This window comes from Thamnophis sirtalis, unplaced genomic scaffold (genome assembly GCF_051295495.1).
Source record: "Thamnophis sirtalis isolate CommonGarterSnake01/CBP01778 unplaced genomic scaffold, rThaSir2_p1.2 scaffold_1, whole genome shotgun sequence".
In the NCBI taxonomy this organism is placed as follows: domain Eukaryota; kingdom Metazoa; phylum Chordata; class Lepidosauria; order Squamata; family Natricidae; genus Thamnophis; species Thamnophis sirtalis.
This window is the reverse complement of record NW_028261381.1, coordinates 159,879,298-159,898,607: the sequence shown is the minus strand read 5'-3', so window position 1 is coordinate 159,898,607 and position 19,310 is coordinate 159,879,298. Positions and strand designations below refer to the sequence as shown.

At 41.2% G+C, this 19,310-nt stretch overlaps 1 protein-coding gene across 1 annotated transcript in view; it reads left to right on the top strand.

The window, feature by feature from the left end:
* The window catches only part of LRFN5 (leucine rich repeat and fibronectin type III domain containing 5), a 135,739-nt gene extending 131,190 nt beyond the window's left edge, over positions 1-4,549 (top strand). The window contains exon 4 of the mRNA XM_087729227.1: positions 4,062-4,549. Within this exon, the coding sequence (XP_087585353.1) occupies positions 4,062-4,174 (113 nt within the window). The 3' untranslated portion in view covers positions 4,175-4,549. The remainder of the gene's footprint in view (positions 1-4,061) is intronic.
* The last annotated feature ends 14,761 nt before the right edge of the window (positions 4,550-19,310 follow it).

Below are 19,310 nucleotides of genomic sequence, written 5' to 3'. Positions count from 1 at the left end.
GCCCCCTAGAGTCAGGAATGGCTAGCACATATGTGCGAGAGGAACCTTTATGTAATTCCAAGATCATGTGCCTCCTATCCTCTCCTAATAAAGGCTATCCTATAGTGTGTGAGTATGGCATTTTTCTCCTTCAAAACCAGAGGTAAAACTTGATAAAACTGGATCTAAATGGAGTTCTTGTGTAAGAACACTTTACATTGTGTTGGGATAATTTCTTAAGCAACCACAAGAGTTCCAGTTGCTTCAGGTATAGATGAATCATCTCCTCTCAAAGGATACCTTATACCTTTCTGAGTCTGGTTACCCCCATCTCTGTTGTATCATAAGCCAAGGAGATTTAAAATGTTAGTTTCTCAGGTGGTCAGCATTTTATCAATTATTAATCATTCAAAATATTACATTGAACTGAAACCTCCATTATAGCAATTCCATTAAATGTGGACTCTATAAGGCCTGTGATTTTGAAAATAGTCACAAACTTGCCTTAAGCATGATGCCTATTAATTGTCTTAGAGAACTGACTACGGTGAACCCCTAAACATCCAAAGCAGCTGTGATGCCAACACTTTGAAGAAACCGTAATGGGTAGGACACCCTCTTTTCCATTGTTAATGTCTCGTGATGTTCTAAATAAGGACATTGAATCTGTGTTAGACTAGCCTGTATTTTTTTTTAATCTGCGTTATTATTTCTGGCTGTTTCTTCGTTACCTTTTGCTGAAGAATATACCAAGATGCATAACTCTGTATACAGGCATAGGGCACTTGGATGCAGTTTTGGTAAATGTGCCTGTTATCTCACACAGCAGTCTGGATTTCAAATCATAAAAGCTGAACATTTCCCCAGAGTCTATGAGAAACCTTTGAAATCCATTAGCCTTTCTCAGCCTTTATAGAAGAAGAAAGAGAAGCAACTCTAAATCAGAAAGTGATCTGACTATGATAAAATCTTCTGTCCATCTGTCATCTCTGTCAAATCTGTCATCTCTATCATCTCTATATCTCTTATCTGTATCTATATCCTCTACCTACTACCCATCATCCACCTACTTATCATCTATCTCCATCCATGCATCCATCTATCTATCCATCCATCCATCCATCCATCCACCCACCCATCCATCCATCCATCCATCCATCCATCCATCCATCCATCTATCTTATCCATCCATCCATCCATCCATCCATCCATCCATCCATCCATCCATCACATGTAATAGTCACCCATCTCACAATATAGTGTCTCCAAGTGGCTTACAATAAAAACAATAAAACCCTAATGTTAATTTTTTTAAAAAAGATCTCAATGCTCTCCTATTAATAACATGATAGTGGAGAGAATTGGTTTTAAAAACAATGCAGCCATCTCATCATTTCTCTTTTCTTTGAGATCCTCAGGCCTCCTGGAACAGCCATGACTTCTAGAAGAGTGTGAAGGATGGGGCTAAACTCATCCGGGCGAAACGATGTTCCACAGGGCAGGTGCCACAACAGAAAAGGCCTGTTTCCTGAGTCCCACCAGATAAAACTCTTTTGTGGATGGTTTCTCTTCAGTCAGATGTGTTGGGAAAGGCAGTTGTAATTGGGTGGAGGTGGTCCCTCAAATAACCTGTCCCTATGGCACGAAGGGTTTTCAAAGTTGAAACCAGTCCCTTGAGTTGGACTCAAGCAAACTGGCAGTCAATGCAGCTCACAGAGCAGAGGAGTGCTGTGCCATTGTAGGGACCTAAGAACTGCCTGGGATGCTGCATTTTGTAGCAACTGAAACTTCCAGATCCTATTTAAAGGTAGCCTCATGTAGAGCGCATTACCGTAGTCCATTTGAAATCTGAATAGAGCATGAGTGATGGTGAGTAGAGCCTCTCAGTCAAGGAATAGGTAAAATTGGAGCATAACCCAAATCTGTGCAAAAGCCCTCCTAGCCACAACTTTGAGCAGGAATGATAATGTCCTAATGGTGTTCTGTCAACTTGGGATGATTCAAGGGCATGCTGGAATAAACGGGTTTAGCGTATGTATTGAGGTTCTCCAAAGGAGTCATCCTGAGAAACTAGTCATGGAAAAGGTTGTTTGCTTCAGCTCCAGCTCCCGCAGAGAGACTGATTGGAAATACAGCAGCAGAGTCTCTAGTTTTTCCTGATTGCCAAACACACCATGCATATTTTCTCTCCCTTCTGTTCCATCATAGCCTATTCTTGGAAACTTCTTTACCAGTCCCTGATGTTTTCCTGGCAAAGGTTTTCAGAAACAATTTGGCATTTCCTCCTTCCTAGGGCTGAAGGACTGACCCAACATCACCCAACTGGCTTTGTGCCTAAGGCAGGACTAGAACTCATGGTCTCCCTGTTTCTAGCCTGATGCCTTAACCACTACACCGAACTGGCTCTCCTAAGATATACATGCATTTCCCTAAATTAACACTCAAACGAGCAGGTATCCATTGACAACAAAAGGAATTTCTTTACATTAATGCAACCTCCCTTTTGCTCTGCACATAAATGTTTCCCAGCATGATTGAGTTTAGCAAGCCATGAATTCAGATTAATTGCTCATTGGAGTGTCTTTTGCCAAGCTGACTTATTATTCTTGAGTTACACATTTGTGTTTAAAAACACAAACCCAGAATGTTACGGAATCACTTTTTGCATTTTCTTCTAATCCTCACATTCAGCACAGCCTTCTCTTTACCCTTGTTGTTTCACAGCAAGGCATCCGAATCTATTAGTCAAGGTGTGCACTAACTATAGAGTTGGATTCCCATCACGATTTGGTGCTTCAGGAAATAGCCCGTTTCCCTGTGTGACAAAACGGAAGCTGCCACTTCAACCTGATGTGTAATCTGCAGTGAAATTCCTGTCTCATTGGCTCAAATGAGGAAAGGAAAAAATGTTTTTCAGTAGACGTGAGGAAATCTGCAGGAGTGTTATTCAATTGTGGGGGAAAGCGACTATTGCTGTTTTGCCTTTACTGTTTTCAAATACAATTAGTTGACATTTGCCTCCACAATACTGACCAAATTTTAAACAATTAGGATGATCATAGGGTGGTAGAATTTTGTGATGGAAATTATTGCAACTTTGTGGGGAAGATTCGGTTGGTATAATTCTGCCTTTGGCAGATGAGGCAAGCCAAAATTGAGGTAGTTAGCAGATGCTATAAGGAGAGCAGGTGTTTCCCCAAAAATAAGGATCTTATTTTCTTTTGACCCCTGAAATAAGCGCTTGGCCTTATTTTTGGGGAGGTCTTATTATTTTTGAGGTCCAGGAGGCGGTGAGCGTAGTCACCTCATGGCTGCTGCTGTGTTGCAATATTTTCGGGGAGGACTTATTTTAGTGCATGTGCTCAAAAGCCCAATTGGGCTTATTATTTGGGAAGGTCTTATTTTCAGGGTAACAGGGTAGCAGGTATCATGAGTAGTAGTGCCATGTCCCCATGTTATCATTCCTGGTTGATATTGTTGGATGGATTGTTCTCTGTAATTAAAAAGTGGGCTAGTCAGTCCTCTTCCTATTCTCCCTCTCTTTAGCTTGATAGTCTGTGGTCCAATGGGGATATACAGTTGTGTCGTCAAGGCAACATTGGACCGTTTTGCTCACTTTCAGTTGCTTCACACTAATTTTCAGTTGGGTTGATTCTGTTTAGACTTATTTGGTGTTCAGTCAAATCTATAGCATACACACGTTTCTCAGTTGCTATAAATATGTTTCTCTTCCGCTGCCACAATTGGTTTAATTCATTTTCAACGTCATCTATGTGGTCCCTACTTATGGTAGTATATATAATTCAGCAATCAATAGTGTGTAAAGAAGACTTAAATCACTCTGGTTTCCATCTCATTCACAAGAGGAGAAGGGGATGTGCTGATTAAAAAAAAAAAAGGCAACATGTCTTCCTTCCTTCCTTGTTCCATATACTCCAAAATTCCTGTTCTGATCTGTTCTGGTTGAATGACAGCCACTCTAGGAGGACCAAAGTCTTTATAGATTTGCAAGTTTGATGGCTGAGCTGCGTCAGACATTTTATTTCCTTATAGTTCTCTCTGTTTCTGTTTCTACCACACAGAAGCTGGCAGTAGCCTGAAGAGTGCTTGCCTGCCTCCTCAGCCTCCCGAAAACGTGGCCACTAATGTTTGCACGCGTCAAAAATCCATTCGATTTCAACTCACCGAAGATTGATAGGGCCAAATTTTGCTCCACCAGCAGGAACTTCACACCTGGTGCCTCAGGCCTGCTTCGAGAATCCAGAGACCAGAGATGCTGGAGACATGGTCTTCCCCATTTTTCTTTGTGGAATCCCTTTGCCCCCTTTTCCTCTTTTCTTTTCTCCACCCAAATCCTGCCAGCAAGTGTCTTTTTCTGGCCTTCAGGACTTTGGGGGGGTCGGGGAGGGAGTTGGGTAAAGCAAATAACAGAGAGAGAGAGAGAGAGAACTGAGCGGAACCCTTGACCTCTGTTCTTCATATTTGTGGTTTCTGGTGGTGGTGGTTGAGTTCACAGACTGTAAAATGATCCATTATGTCACACCACCCCCTCAAAATAAATGTTTTAATATGAGCATTTGCATAGTGATTTGTTCGTAAAAAGAACTGGATTCCAGAAAAAGCGGTGGCTCAGTGGCTAAGATGCTGAGCTTGTCAATCAGAAAGGTGGTTCGAATTCCTAGTGGTGTATCACAAAGTGAGCTCCTGTTACTTGTCCCAGCTGTTGCCAACCTAGCAGTTCGAAAGCACCTAAAAATGCAAGTAGAAAAATAGGAACCACCCACCTTTGGTGGGAAGGCATAACAGCGTTCCGTGCGCCTTTGATGTGTAGTCATGCCAACCACATGACCACTGAGATGTCTTCAGACAGCACTGGCTCTTTGGCTTTGAAATGGAGATAAGCACCGCCCCCTAGTGTCAGGAAGTAGCACATATGTGCGAGGGGAACCTTTACCTTTAATAGTGCCAGGGATTCCACTCTTTCCTGCATAAGTTCGGTCACTTGGATATAGCTTGAGGCTTTAAAGGATCCACTTTCTCCATGAAGCTGATAGGATGTTCCAGGTCAAACTGAGCAAAAATTACCTGTCTTTTAAATTCATCCATTTTCCAACAATTTATGAAACACTGTTCTACCACGACTATTTTATCCTTTGAAGACTTTGATATGTGACCTTTATTAAAACAAATACTTTGATCTCTGGGGCTTGAATGTCCCTTTCTAGTAGGGCTATGAAATTTAAAACCACAGTGTTCAAAAACATAGATGAAGACTCCTTTCTCTATTTTACAATAGCCTATTGTGGCCCGCCAGCAGCCAGTGGAGCTGGCACCAGAGTCAGACAGTGAGGAGGTTAGGGAGGAGCATTGGCCAGTCCTGGAGGCTCTGGAAGGCTCGGATGAGGGCTCTGCATGGGAGGCAGAGATGGGGCCAAGGCCAGCTGGCAGTTCTTAGCTGCCTTCAGAGCTAGACAGCAGTGAGGCAGAGGAACAGCTGGAGCCTGTGTGCACAGAGTGTCCCCAGTGTGCACTGAGCTGCCAGAAGAAAAGAACAGCTGAGAAAGCAGGGTCGACTTGGGAGTAAAGGGTCAACTTGGGAGTAAAGCCACAGGTGGATGGTGAATGGCCCCTCCCATAGGAAATAAAAGAGGAGCAAAAGGGGAGTGAGATTTTGTAGGAAACAATTCGTTCATTCATTCGTTCTAGTAGTGGGTTTCAAAAACCTCTTCTGTAGGTGTGGCCTGCTTTCTGGGTCTACTGGTGGAACCTCTTCTAACCAGTTTGGTAGATTTGACGAACCGGTTCTATCAAACTGGTGTGAACCGGTAGGAACCCACCTCTGATTCGTTCATTTCAGGAGTGTGAAGATCTGTTAGTTAATCTCAGAGATTCTGTGCCAAGTCGTTCCTTGCACAGCACTGCGTCTGGAAAATATTTACATGGCAGCTTCCCAAGCTACATAAGGTCTTTGGTCATAAATTCACCTTTGAAAGACTGTTTACCAGGCCTTTGCTGAATGTGAATGAGAAGAATTCACATTTGTTTAATAAAAGGGGTTTTGTTGAGACCAGGAATCTGCTTCGTTCTTTTTGGTGAAGCCTAGGTCAGAACATAGCTATCCACATATCTCCGGAAATCCATGAGCAAGGCAAGTATGCAACTTGCTTCACGGATCATGCTAAAATTCATGTTTCTTTGTACAGGAACGAAGCCAATCCCAAATCAAAATCGGAAATGATGGTGGTGGTAAGGTACTGAATTTTGCTGAAAGTTTGAGGTCTGCAGAGATCATAGTCGGCTTAGCATGCAGCAAGTCTTGTTAAGTGGAAGTCCCGGTTTGAAGATCACTCTTCTCTGCCATGAATGGTAATAATTAAGGATTGAAACATATATTTCAGTACTAGAAGTATCTTTTTCTTTGGGGATCCTTCCTTTGAAGATCTTAAGGCTTACTCAGGCTATTAGATGCTCCTTTTATCCTGCTTCATAACCCCTTGAATGCAGTGGGCACAAACCACTGAATGTCTTCAACATGAAAACGATCACAAGCCGTCTGAACAACATCAAGTAGAGTAAAGTAACTCCAGTTTGAAATTTTCTTGCATGGAGAAATTAGCATTTTGCTTGACAGTTGCCCTTTCATGCCCTTTTATTTACTTAATAAATCCAGGATAAAATAACAATTTGAGAGTGAAACACTTAGGGGCTATATAAAAAGTAACAAGAGGCCATTGCCTAGCATAAACAAACCCAACCACTTTCTTCTCTTAGTCTTTAAATGCCTAATATAGGACAGATTTTGAGGCTGCACCAATGGACACAATTGCTTTGGGATACTGCAACTACAGGATATTTCTTAATATTGGGAACTAGGCTCTGTACGAAATAAAAGGACTCCCACTGAGCTGGAATGGAAGTATTTAGAGAATGAGTGTCAGAATTATTGTAATCAACAAATGAATGGATTATTCGAAAGAATAGAATAGAACAGAACAGAACAGAACAGAATAGAATAGAATAGAATAGAATAGAATAGAATTCTTTATTGGCCAAGTGTGATTGGACACACAAGGAATTTGTCTTTGGTGCATATGTTCTCAGTGTACATAAAACGACAAGATACTTTCATCAAGAATCATAAGGTTACAAAACTTAATGATAGTCATAGGATACAAATGAGCAATCAGGAAACAATATCAATATAAATCATAAGGATACAAGCAACAAAGTTACAATCCTGCAGTCATAAGTACGAGAAGATGGATAACAGGAATGATAAGAAGACTAATAGTAATAGTAATGCAGCCTTGGTGAATAGTTTGACAGTGTTGAGGGAATTATTTGTTTAGCAGAGTAATGGGGTTCAGGGGGGAAAAAGTTGAGTTGGTCCATAGCTTCCCCAAAATGCCAAGTTCATCTTGTGGGTGGAGCAGTGATGAACCATTTCTCTGCCCTAATGATTTCTTCCAACAACCAAACTGCTCAGAAGGTTAACAACTGGTTCTCCTGAAGTGATGCAAACTGGCTGAATCCCACCACTGGGGTGGAGGCAAACAATATTAAAGTCCAGTTTAAGTTTACCCAGAGTCTCTTATGTTATTCCAACTATAATGCTGAGAAAAATCTGGACTCTGTCCTGTGGTCCTTATAGCAGTAACCAATTGTTTTGAAGCTTGGTTCAACATTTTTTTCATGTAATAATTAATGACTTGTTACTGATTTAAGATTTTGACAACTTCTTTCGTTCCACAAACTTGCCTTTTTGTTGTTGTTGTTAGGAATGAGCAGGAAGCTAAACTCAATTATTACTATTGGTGGTTGTTTTTTTTTTTTACAGTCAGGGCGAAATGTGTAGGGCAAAGAGAAATCACTTTCATGTTTTAGATCTGGAACTGTTTATAATCTGTCAGAAACATGTGATGTGAAGATGGAAAGAAAGTTCAGCTCACAACAAAGGAACCTCACTAGCTAATTTTGAGAAGGAAAAGGCAGGTGACAGGTTAGATGGTGACATTGAAATCCCTATTGTGGCACTCATCAGCACCAATCTACCCCTGAAGATATCTATCAGACTTTCTGCCCTGTCCTACCATTTTTACTTTTTAAAAAGCAAATATATTTTAATGTTAAATTACAAATATAAAACTATATTTTTAGAAGACCCTTGGATTCCACATGAGTCTCCATAAGCATTACTGGAAAATTTAAACAATGGTGAGAGAGAAGTTTATGGAAAAGATCCTGGAAAGCTAGAGAGGAAGGCAAGGAGTAGAATTAGTGGTCAACCTACAAGTATATAGTTTTGTGACTGGTCATGTCTATTGCACCATCCATTGTCCACCAAAGACAAATTCCTTGTGTGTCCAATTACACTTGGCCAATAAAGAATTCTATTTTATTTTGGGATTGGAACAGCCACGTTTTCTGGAAAAGAATATTGTATAGAAAGAATAACACTCATTCCTCCACTGTGTAATTAGTTTGTGGAACTGGCTATCACCAAATGCAATCAATGTCATAGATTTAGAAGACCTTTTTTTCTTTTCAGCCTTTGACCCAACATCAACTAGTCAAGGAAGATAGCTTTGTCCCTCTTCTGATTGTCCAAGCAACAGCTACAACAAACCTTTGTAGAATTAAGCAGGCATACGGGTAATTCTCAACTTACAACTACAGTGGGCCTGCCCATTACAGTCATAGGTTGTAACAATCGTAAAATGAGTCACCAATGTGATCAACCAGATTTTATGACTTTTGTGGCAGTTATTAAGTGAGCCAACTCTTTGCTTTGGGCCAGTTTTTGCTGAAAACCAGAAATATCTCATGCCAATTTTTGGCAAAAATGTAAAACATAGTCATGGGATAAAGGAACACTGTAAATGGCTGCCAATGCGGGATGGGATGGTTGCCAAGTGTCCAAAATGTCATGTGACTGGTGTGTGTGTGTCTGTGTGTGAGCAGCAGTCAGAACCTGGTATTAAGCAACCCTTTGTAACTTTGAACTAAGCTAGGTCGTGATTCAAGCACTATCTGTTTCTTTGAGGTGACGATCAGAATAAAACAAAGTGTAATTTTAAGATGCTTGAAACCATTTCTAAAGCTTCCTTGGAATACAGCCCAAGAAAATGTCTTTACCTAAACTCTGGCCTCTAATGGACAGCTGTCATCTCTCCCCTGCTTAATTAAAAGTACATGACACTGCTGATGTGTTCCAGCATTGCCCTTCATTATTCCAGGGTGCTCATCCTGAAACAATTGACTGACCTTTGAGACATCAACCCAAATTAGATTTTTCCCTCCGATAAATTCCATATAATTGGAGGTGTCCAGCTTGATTGTTATCTGTCACTTGAGGTCTTGACAAAAGAATTAAAAGGACGTAGGTTTGATGGTTCTTTTCTCATAGTGTTTACGTGCGAGACAGACAGGTGGGAAGACGAGGCTGGTTGCAGGCAGGACATAAGAGAATCCTGAAATAACACAGACCCTTTAAACCAGGGGTCTCCAACCTTGGCAACTTTAAACCTGGCGGGCTTCAACTGCTGGGAATTCTGGGAATTGAAGTCCGCCAGGCTTAAAGTTGCCAAGGTTGGAGACTCCTGCTCTAAATTGAACACTGCACAGATCATGGTTAGAAGAACTAATAGAAATGCTAAATCATGGGTAGAATCCCCCCAGCTAAGTTTACAGGTAGTCGACTTAACAATCACAACTGACCTCAAAAATACTGCTGCTAACTGAAATATTTGTTCAGTGAATTTTGCCCCATATTACGACTTTTCTTGCCACAGTTATTAAGTGAATCATTGTGGTTATTAAGTTAGTAATACAGTTGTTAAGTGAATCTGGCTTTCCCATTGACCGTGCTTGTAAGACAGTCACAAAAGGTAATCACATGATCCCGGGACACTCCTACTGTCATAAATAGGAGCCAAGGGTTGGAATTTTGATCAATGGGATCATGGGATGCTGCAATGGTTGTAAGTATGGAAAAACATAAGTCACGTGTTTCAGTGCTGTTGTAACATTGAATGGTCACTAAATGAACTGTTGTAAGTGGAGGACTACCTGTATTTCTCCAACTCTTTCAATTCTCTCCTGCTACTGCTTAACACTTTCAGAGAAGTCATAGCAGTGCCTACAAAGGATAAATATTCTGGAACTCTTTCCCAAAGTTGCTTTTCAAAAGGCAATGGAACTTTTTGGTTTTTTTCTTTGAAGATGTTCCGCTTCTCATCCAAGAAGCTTCTTCAACTCTGAGATGAAGAATCTTCTTGAATTAGAAGCAAAACATCTTCAAAGAAAAACCAGAAAGTCCAGTTGTCTCTTGAAAAAGCGTCTTTGGGACAACCATGACTTGGAAGACGGGGAATCTCCATAGACATTCTGGAGCTCTTTTAATTTGCACAGTCAACAGCACTCCATCCTTTGTTACAGAAGAGAATGGCTCTCAAGATCAGTTGTCCTTCTGCTAAAGGATCACAAGCCCCTTCAAAGGGAGGGCTCGAAAATGACATTTCAGGATTTCTGCTTTAACACGCCATTCAGTCATAGAACAACTTGGTTTTTCTCAAATGTATGGACTTTAATTCCCAGAAGTCCCCAGTCACCGTACTGTCTGGAGACTTCTGGGAGTTGAAGCCCGTGAACTTAAAGTTGCCAAGGTTGAAAAAACTCTATTCTAAATCTTGCCTGGTCCAGTGCAATCTCGGAAATATTTTTTTAAAACATAATATGCAACGTCTTCATAATACAGAACAAATATTCTTGCCACTTTCTGTTTAAGATTCCAGGCTGGAACCTGGCCAGGTTTCAGTCTGTCTCTGATAGTGTTTCCCTGAAGCCAAGCCTCTATTGCATTGCTTAGAATTGCAATTGCTTTGTCCCCATCTCAGACAGACATCCTGCTAAAACTCACTGCCCCTAATCCCTGACCCACAGATGCTGCTCTCCCTCTCTTGCTAGGGAGCCCTAGGTTTCTAAAATAGGGGAAGCTAAAATATATGACATTTTTGCAAACTTCATGAGCTAAATTGTGCTGAGATGGAAAGAAGCTAGCAAGTGGGAAATGCCTGAGCTACACATAAAAGCTGATATAGAGTAACATTTGAGAGTGGCAGTCATAAGCCAGAAAATCCTTCATTAAATTTTCAATGGACAGCCGTAAGCAAGCTGCTGCTTTTCAACCTCAAATGCCCCAAGATGTACAGGGATGAAGTAAAGCCAACTTTACTGAAAGAAGTATGAGAAACTCAAATGCTAGCCTCAGCAGCCAGATGACCTCCAGATCAGAGGTCTCCAACCTTGGCAACTTGAACACTTGTGGACTTCAACTCCCAGAATTCTTTAGCATTTCTAGTAGTTCTTCTAACCATGGTCTATGCAGCAAGAGGCAATTATGAGTGTGAGTATGAACGGAGAGGGGAGTTGTCACATGGGAGGTTCAGAGCAGGGGGCTCCAACCTTGGCAACTTTAAGCCTGGCAGACATCAACTCCCAGAATTGAAGATTTGTGGATGTCAACTCCCAGAAGTTGGCTGGGGAATTCTGGGAGTTGAAGTCTTCAAGTTGCCAAGGTTGGAGACCCCTGGCTCCAGATCATTCCATCTCATGGAGTTTGATTCCACCACTCTTTAGGACAGCATCCCCATGCAATTGTTTTCCACTTCCTCATTTTTCTCCAGAGATATTTTAAGGCTCCAGAAAAGCAGAAGGGACAGGAAAAGCAAACAGATACATCTAGCTGTTTGCAGCAGGGAACAATCTTTCCTCATTCTCATTTCTGGAATAGGACTTTTTCCATGTATCCCTCAAAACTATGTTTACAAAACAGACTTAGTAAGATTAAGGGGAAAATTAGTGATTGGATTCACATATGCTAAGCTTAGAGAGGGCTAACCTACCGTAAGTTAGTTTTTTTGTAGCTTAAGATCAGCGTTGGGATTCAGCCAATTTGCACCTATTTGGGGAAACTGGTTGTTGGAAGAAATCTCCTTTTGTTTTTTCCACTTTACAGGGCTAATCCTGTAAGGAAGGCAGGAAAGAAACATTCTGGTGTTGTTTCTAGCCTAATCTTTATTGCCCTGCTTACAGAAACCACCTCTCTGGTTAACCCTTATTATATTGTAACAGCCCATCAACGTGAGTGAAGTTTAGTTAGCCACACCCACCGAGTCACGCCTACCCAACTGGTCATTAGGGCAGAGAATCAGTTGTTAAATTATTTGAATCCCATTTACTGCTTAAAATGATGTGTGAACCCAGAGCATTTTGTGAATCAATTCAGTGCATTGTACCAACCCAGAAAAAGAGTATTTCTATAACCAAATTAAGCATCTCATGGAAACCCAGTCTAGGCCCAGGATTTGGTGACCCTCTGGGTATACATCTTACAGGTCCAGACACAGGATCTTGGGTGGTTAGTTGGTTGGCTTCTGTGGGACTGCCCGGTTGTCTGTGATACTAACTTCAATGCTTCATTTAGTCCAGGGGTGCCTAACGTTAGCAACTTTAAGACTTATGGACTTCAGCTCCCAGAATTCTCCAGCCAGAGTTGAAGTTCACAAGTCTTAAAGCTGCCAAGATTGGATACCCCAGATCTAGTCTGAATCTATCAACTGGATGAACGACCTCAGTGATTGCCAGTGCTGCTTCTGCTGCTTAAACATTTGCAGCAGTCTGAAAAATGCTCTGAAGGCAATTGGAGAAATCTAGAAAGCAAAGTAGTAATAATTTTTGTAAAAAAAAAACCTGTACATGTGCACAGTGTCTGAAAAGTTGCTTCTTTGAGTGTCTCAAAAAAGAGGAAAATGAAGAAAATAATCTCTGCAGTTCCCCCCTACTTTTCCAATACTTTCATTCCTTATTTTTAGTTCCTTGAATTCTAAGAAAAAAAGCAGTCCAAGTAGAGCGCCCATCTCTCAAATTCTATTCCCAAATACACGACAGTCCTGAGCCAGTGCCCAGGGGAGCTGTCCTCAGTGCTGAACTACTTGAACTTTACAACACATCCTTGAAATAACCAAGGGTTTGCTTCAAAAGAAAATTTACACTACAATTCCTTGAGCGCTGGAAGTGAGAGTCAGTTTGGTGTGATGGTTAAAGCATCAGGCTAGAAACCAAAAGACCATGAGTTCTAATCCCATCCTCGTTACACAGCCAACTGGGTGATCTTGTGTCAGTCACTTCCTCTCAGCCCTAAGAAGGAAGCGATGGCAAACCACTTCTGAAATCTTATTAAGAAAACTGCAAGGACTTTTCCAGGCAGTATCAGTTGACCCTGACTTGAAGGCAGACATGTGTGCAAATACAAACACCTACTCCTACACCCACACCACATAAAAGTTGAAAAGGATATTTTAGGGCAGCTTTCCCAAAGCTTCAAATCCTCCAACTCATTTCACAGCCAATACTATCAGAGGCCATGCTGATTGAGAAGACTGAGGGTTAAATCCAACGTAACTGCACAATCATCATCATTATCTTCAGAGGTATTAATGATATCAACATCTACCAGATAGCCAATGCAATGACATGATCTAAATCCAGCCCCTTGTGTGTGCATATATGTCTGTGTGTCTGTGTTTTGGGGTGAAGCTTTGATTGAGGATATCACTATACCTGCATCTTCTAAATTTTGATCCTCATGTCAAATTAGGGGAAGCTGATTCAGAACAAATCCACACAAATTTACTGAGAAGAACTCCTCTCTACATGTTTGTTTTCCCAAAAAGAGTTTTAAAAAAAGGAAAAGGTCTGTGCCCTGAGAATGATGTCACACATATAAAAAATAAATATATTGACTGTTAGTCACATTACTGGAGAGTTCAAATGAGATGGGACTAAAATGGTACCGATTGCTTAAGTTAGATGGAAGAAGAAAAGACTCCGAGAATATGTGTTAAGGCTTAAGGCAATGTAGCATTTCCACCTAAAATATTCAGCATCTTTCTAGCTGTCACTGGAAAAAGCTTCTTGAACAGTAGAAATATGTCACTTTTGAAACAGAAAAGGGAAGTAGAGAACAAAACATGGGTTTTAACTGAGCTGTTCTTATACCCAATCGCCCAAAAACTACCTTAAAGAAATTGCTGTGGGCCAACAGGCCAAGATTACACCTGATATGAAAAAATGGTGAGAGAGAAGCCCTTTTGCATTTGATATTTCTAATTTTTTTTTCACTGCTTCAACTCTATACTTTTTTTCCCTTCTGATTTTGATGCCCAGTAGGGTGACTTCACCTGGTGGCACTCCGAGACACAAGAGAGACACATTGGGAAAATGTGAGACTTTTCCCAGCTATTCACAGGCAGCAAGAAACTGATGCGAAAGCATTAGGTGCTAAAATCAATCTTCTGATGGTTGTGGTTATAGCTAGTGTTATGGGCATTTCATTATATCTGGCACTGCAAATACTCCGTCATTTTTTGTAGCATATAAGTATTCTATTTTCCCGCTTAGCAGGAATATGGCAAAAAGATACTGGGCTTTAATTGGTTTTATGCAGCACAGACAATTGGAGAGAAAGGACATATAAGACAAGAATGTTGTAACTGAGGGTTGAAATGAGGGGTGCTTGGTGCTCTCTGAGCTTGGTTGTTTTCTTGAAGACATTTCATTTCCCAAACTAGGTAACATCATCAGTGCTAGCGATGTTACTTAGTTTGGGTAATGAAACATCTGCAAGAAAACAACCAAACTCGGAGAACACCAAAGACCCCCTCATTTTAACTCATTTTAGGCCTGGCTAGGTGGCTCAGTGACTAAGACACTGAGCTTGTCAATCAGAAAGTTGGCAGTTTGGTGGTTCGAATCCCTAGTGTAGGTCTCCTGTGTGAGCAGGAGGTTGGATTAGATGACCTCCAAAGTCCCTTTCAACTCTGTTACTGTTAACTGTTAACCCTGAGCTACAAATACTCTCCTTTATTGGTATTGTACTGTAGGCTTTGCCACTTTGTCTATAAATCCATTAGTGATCTGTGCTAAGTAAAAGATGATGAGGGGAGCTGCTGTTTCCACGTTTTAATTCTCCCAATTGAACATCAATTGCTAATTGACTCAGATTACAATGACAACCATGGAGCAAACTACCAAACCAGCTCTGAGAAACCAGGCATTAATTAAGTCTTGAAACAAGCAGAGAACAATGGAAGACTATCAGCATCAGAATGCATTAACCAGCCTGTGATTGTATAAACGAGGGTTTGAACAAATAGGGGGGACATAGAAAGCACACAGTGACAAATAGACATCTATCACCCTCCTTAAAGATGGGGTTATCAATCAATTAACTCAATGCAGAATCCACACAAGTAGATAGAAATGTTGCAGAATAAGATAAAACGTGTTTGTAGAATTAGGTCCCTCTAATGGTCAGGGATGTGACTCACATATTGGGGGACTAACAACTACTACACTGCCCCAAGGATGCGTAACCTGTGTGCTCAGAAGCCATCAACCTTGCCTGGAGTGATCTCCCAATTCCATTTCAATTACAGACAATGTTCAATAAATTATGTAAAGATTAAATAATCATAATTTTAAGACTGGGTAAGGGAGAGAGGATGGATGAAAGGGAAGCAACTTGTGAAAAAGAATAAATAGGGTTTATTGTAATTGTGGTACTTACATTTTCCTCCAATCTATGTGGCTCCTTGATAGATTACATAAAATTCATATGTTGCAATCATATGCTTTGTTTGTAGACTATGGCCAGTCTAGGAGGCAGAAGGTATGTTTTCCCACCAAGTCAAGTATATCTGTGTGAGAGAGGGACCTGTTTTGGAATCACATACTACACTAGAGTAATGCTATTGCCTCTGTTCCTCAGATTCTCATCTGCATTCCCTGCCTATTAGCTAGGAATGCCTCCATTTATGTATTCTCTTGCTGAACATTATGAAGAAAGCTTAGCTTTGTCATGCTATGGTTTTCACAGTGGCCTTTACCTTTGCACCTCTACATAGAGTCAATGTGTGTCTATGTGTCTTTTGCTCTGACAGGCGTTTGAGAAACTGCATTGAGATTCCTTGCCAGTAAAATAGGTCCGCCCATTGCAGACTATATGAGCTAACTGGCAAGTTATAGTTTGTGATGCTGTAAGGTGACAAGGCGAATACATGGGTGGTCTCAGAACTGGACTAGTAAAATCGGTCAGTTATGCAGGAGAACAATTCCTTCAACAAGCAAAAACAATTTCCTGACATTATTATCCTTAGACATAACACGGCACTGTCTTATATCTAAGAATATTTACTCATATAGTAGGGCTGTATTATTATTATTATCCTTCTCATCTTTCCTATTACCTTCTATTATTGGTATCTTATGAGTATATTACTTTGTTGTATGTACACGGTTGTATGTACACTAAGACCTTATGTACCAGAGACAAATTCCTTGGGTGTCCAGTATCACTTGGCCAATAAAAAACTACCTTACCCTACCCTACCTTACCCTACCCTACCTTACCCTACCGTATTCTATTCTATTCTATTCTATTCTATTCTATTCTATTCTATTCTATTCTTGTAGTTGACTAGACAGAACTGTGATAGCAGTCTCCAAATAATTGAAGGGTTATCTTGTCCCAGAGGCAAGACTGGAAGTTAGGAGGAAAATTTTGAAGGAAGGAAGTTCAGGTGGACCTCAGTAGAAACTTCCTGACTGGATGAGTTGTTAATTCTTGGAACAGCCTACTGCATAAAGAAGTGAATTTTGCTTCTTTAATGGTCTTCAAGGAGAGGCTGCATGGTCATCTGTCGCATCCTACACTAAACAGGGACTTGGACTAGGCTATTTCCCTTTTACCTTTGTTATTTTATGAAATTCATAATGATAACTCAAGGGGAAAAAGTTCACAGATGGTTTCCTGGAAGCGGCTCATCTCTCCAGGCATCCTTTCTCCCTCCCTTCCCTCAACTGAGCTGTGATAAGGAAAAACAGGGGGTGGGGGGTTACAGCAAGATAAAACACACCAACACACCAACATTTTACAATTGTAAATATAAAAACTGATTAAAATTACAAAAATTAAAACAAATTAAACACATGGGTTGGAAGGAAGAGATGGGAGTGCCTTTTTTTTATTAAGAGCACCAACTATCTCCAGACAACAGCTTCTCCTTCAGGACACCATGTCAGCTGGCATATAATGATAAGTCTAGAAAGAATTCAGAGAACAGCAACAAAGATGATTCGGGGACTGAAGGCTAGACTGTACAATGAACAGTTGCAGGAACTGAGTATGCCTAGTTTAACAAAGAGAAGAACTAGGAGTGACATGATAACAACCTTCCAATATTTAGAAGCTGTCACTGAGATGAGGGAGTCAACCTATTCTCCAAAACAACTGAGGGTAGCAAATGGAAGCTTATCAAAGAAAGATGCATTCTAGAACTGAGGATAAATTAATCAGTGGAACACCTTGTCTCCTGAATTTATGGATGCCACATCACTAGATGTTTGACAGCCATTTGTCTTATATGCATTTGAGCAGAGGGTTGGAATAGAAGACCTCCAACTCCGTATTCTGTTATTCTGGATCCCACCAGCCAAACGTTCTCAGCTGACGGGATATGTAGTAGGCTCCTTCTGCCAGCATGAGTGGGTGGGCCAATCCCTTTAGGAGAAGATGGTTTTGCACATATCCTGGACCATAAAAGACTTTTAAAATAGTAGCCAACACCTTGAATTGTGCCCGGAAACAGATCAGCAGCTAGTGCAGCTCACATAATAGTGGTGTGCCACCATAGGGGCCCCCAAAATTGTCCACACTGCTCTGTTCTGGACCAATTGTAGCTTCCAAACATTCTTCAAGGGTAGTCCCATCTTCTTGGTCAAGGTGATATATATTACCACTGTTTTTAATTATTTGGACATTTACTGATAACTTGATTTAACTTGTTCATACCTTCAACAATTGAGTATCCTTAAAGTTGGCCTCAAGTATGCTACATTCTTTGAATTACCCTATTTTTCGGAGTATAAGACACTTCGAAGTATAAGACACACCTAGCTTTTGGGGAGGAAAACAGGAAAAAAAATCTGCCTCTGCCTCCCAGCAATTTGCTTCCTTGCAGCAAACAGCAAACAGCCTGTTTCAGTTTCAGCACGGCCTGATTAGCACAAGCAGCTGATTGTCGATTGGATTGGCCAGCTGATTGTTGTTTGGATTGGCCTCCTGACTATCAGCTGTTTCAGGCTGCAGGGATTGCCATTGCTTATTGCCGCCTCCATGCACCCCATTTTCAGCCTCCACATCCCATTTTTGGCTTCCGCGCGCCCCATTTTCTGCCCTTTCCGGGCGGCGGGGATCAAAAGGGGCAGAAAATGGGGTGCGGAAGCTGAAAATGGGATGCGCAGAGGCAGCAATAGGCAATTGCACTCCCTGCAGCCTGAAACAGCTGATGGTCGGGTGGCCGATCCAACCAACAATCAGCTGTTTGTGCTAATCAGGCTGTACTAAATAGCAGTAGACTTATATACCGCTTCATAGGGCTTTCAGCCCTCTCTAAGCGGTTTATAGAGAGTCAGCATATTGCCCCCAACAATCCGGGTCCTCATTTTACCCACCTCGGAAGGATGGAAGGCTGAGTCAACCCTGAGCCGGTGAGATTTGAACCGCTGAACTGCTGATCTAGCAGTAGCCTGCAGTGCTGCATTTAACCACTGCGCCACCTCGGCTCAGTTGAAATGGAAACAGGCTGTTTGCTGCAAGGAAGCAAATTGCTGGGAGGCAGAGGCCAAAGGGTGGAAGCTGGTGGATGGGCAGTGTATAAGATGCATCCAAATTTTCACCCTCTTTTAGGGGGAAAAAGTGTGTCTTATACTCCCCAAAATACAGCAGTTCTTTTTCTGTAGCTACTAATCTTACAAATATTACTTATTCTATTAGCTTTGCTTTGTCTTGTTTGTATGCACTATGATGCAGCCGACACCCCCTCCCAATTTTTATCCATTTCTAAAGATGCCTTTGGGATCTATATCAGGCCCAGAGGCGTTTTTAGACCGATGATGCAGGAGGCTGGCACTTTGCTCTGTGGGGTATTAACCTTCCATTTATCTCTGTTTTCATTTTTTAAAAGAAAAAGAAAAATCAGATGAAGCGCTTAGGCTGTCAAGCACCAAGGGAGGTTCCAATGGGAGCCAGATGATGCAAGGAACTTATTTTTAATAGGTTTGCTTCCATTGCATGAAGCTCTTTACCAGATAGGTTGGATAAAAGCACCAGAAAGAGGTCAGTCCCTGTTACTAAGTACTTCTCCTTCAACCTCTAAAGTGCCATGTAAATCTTACTTTTATTTATCCCCATGATTGAACATGACCTGTCA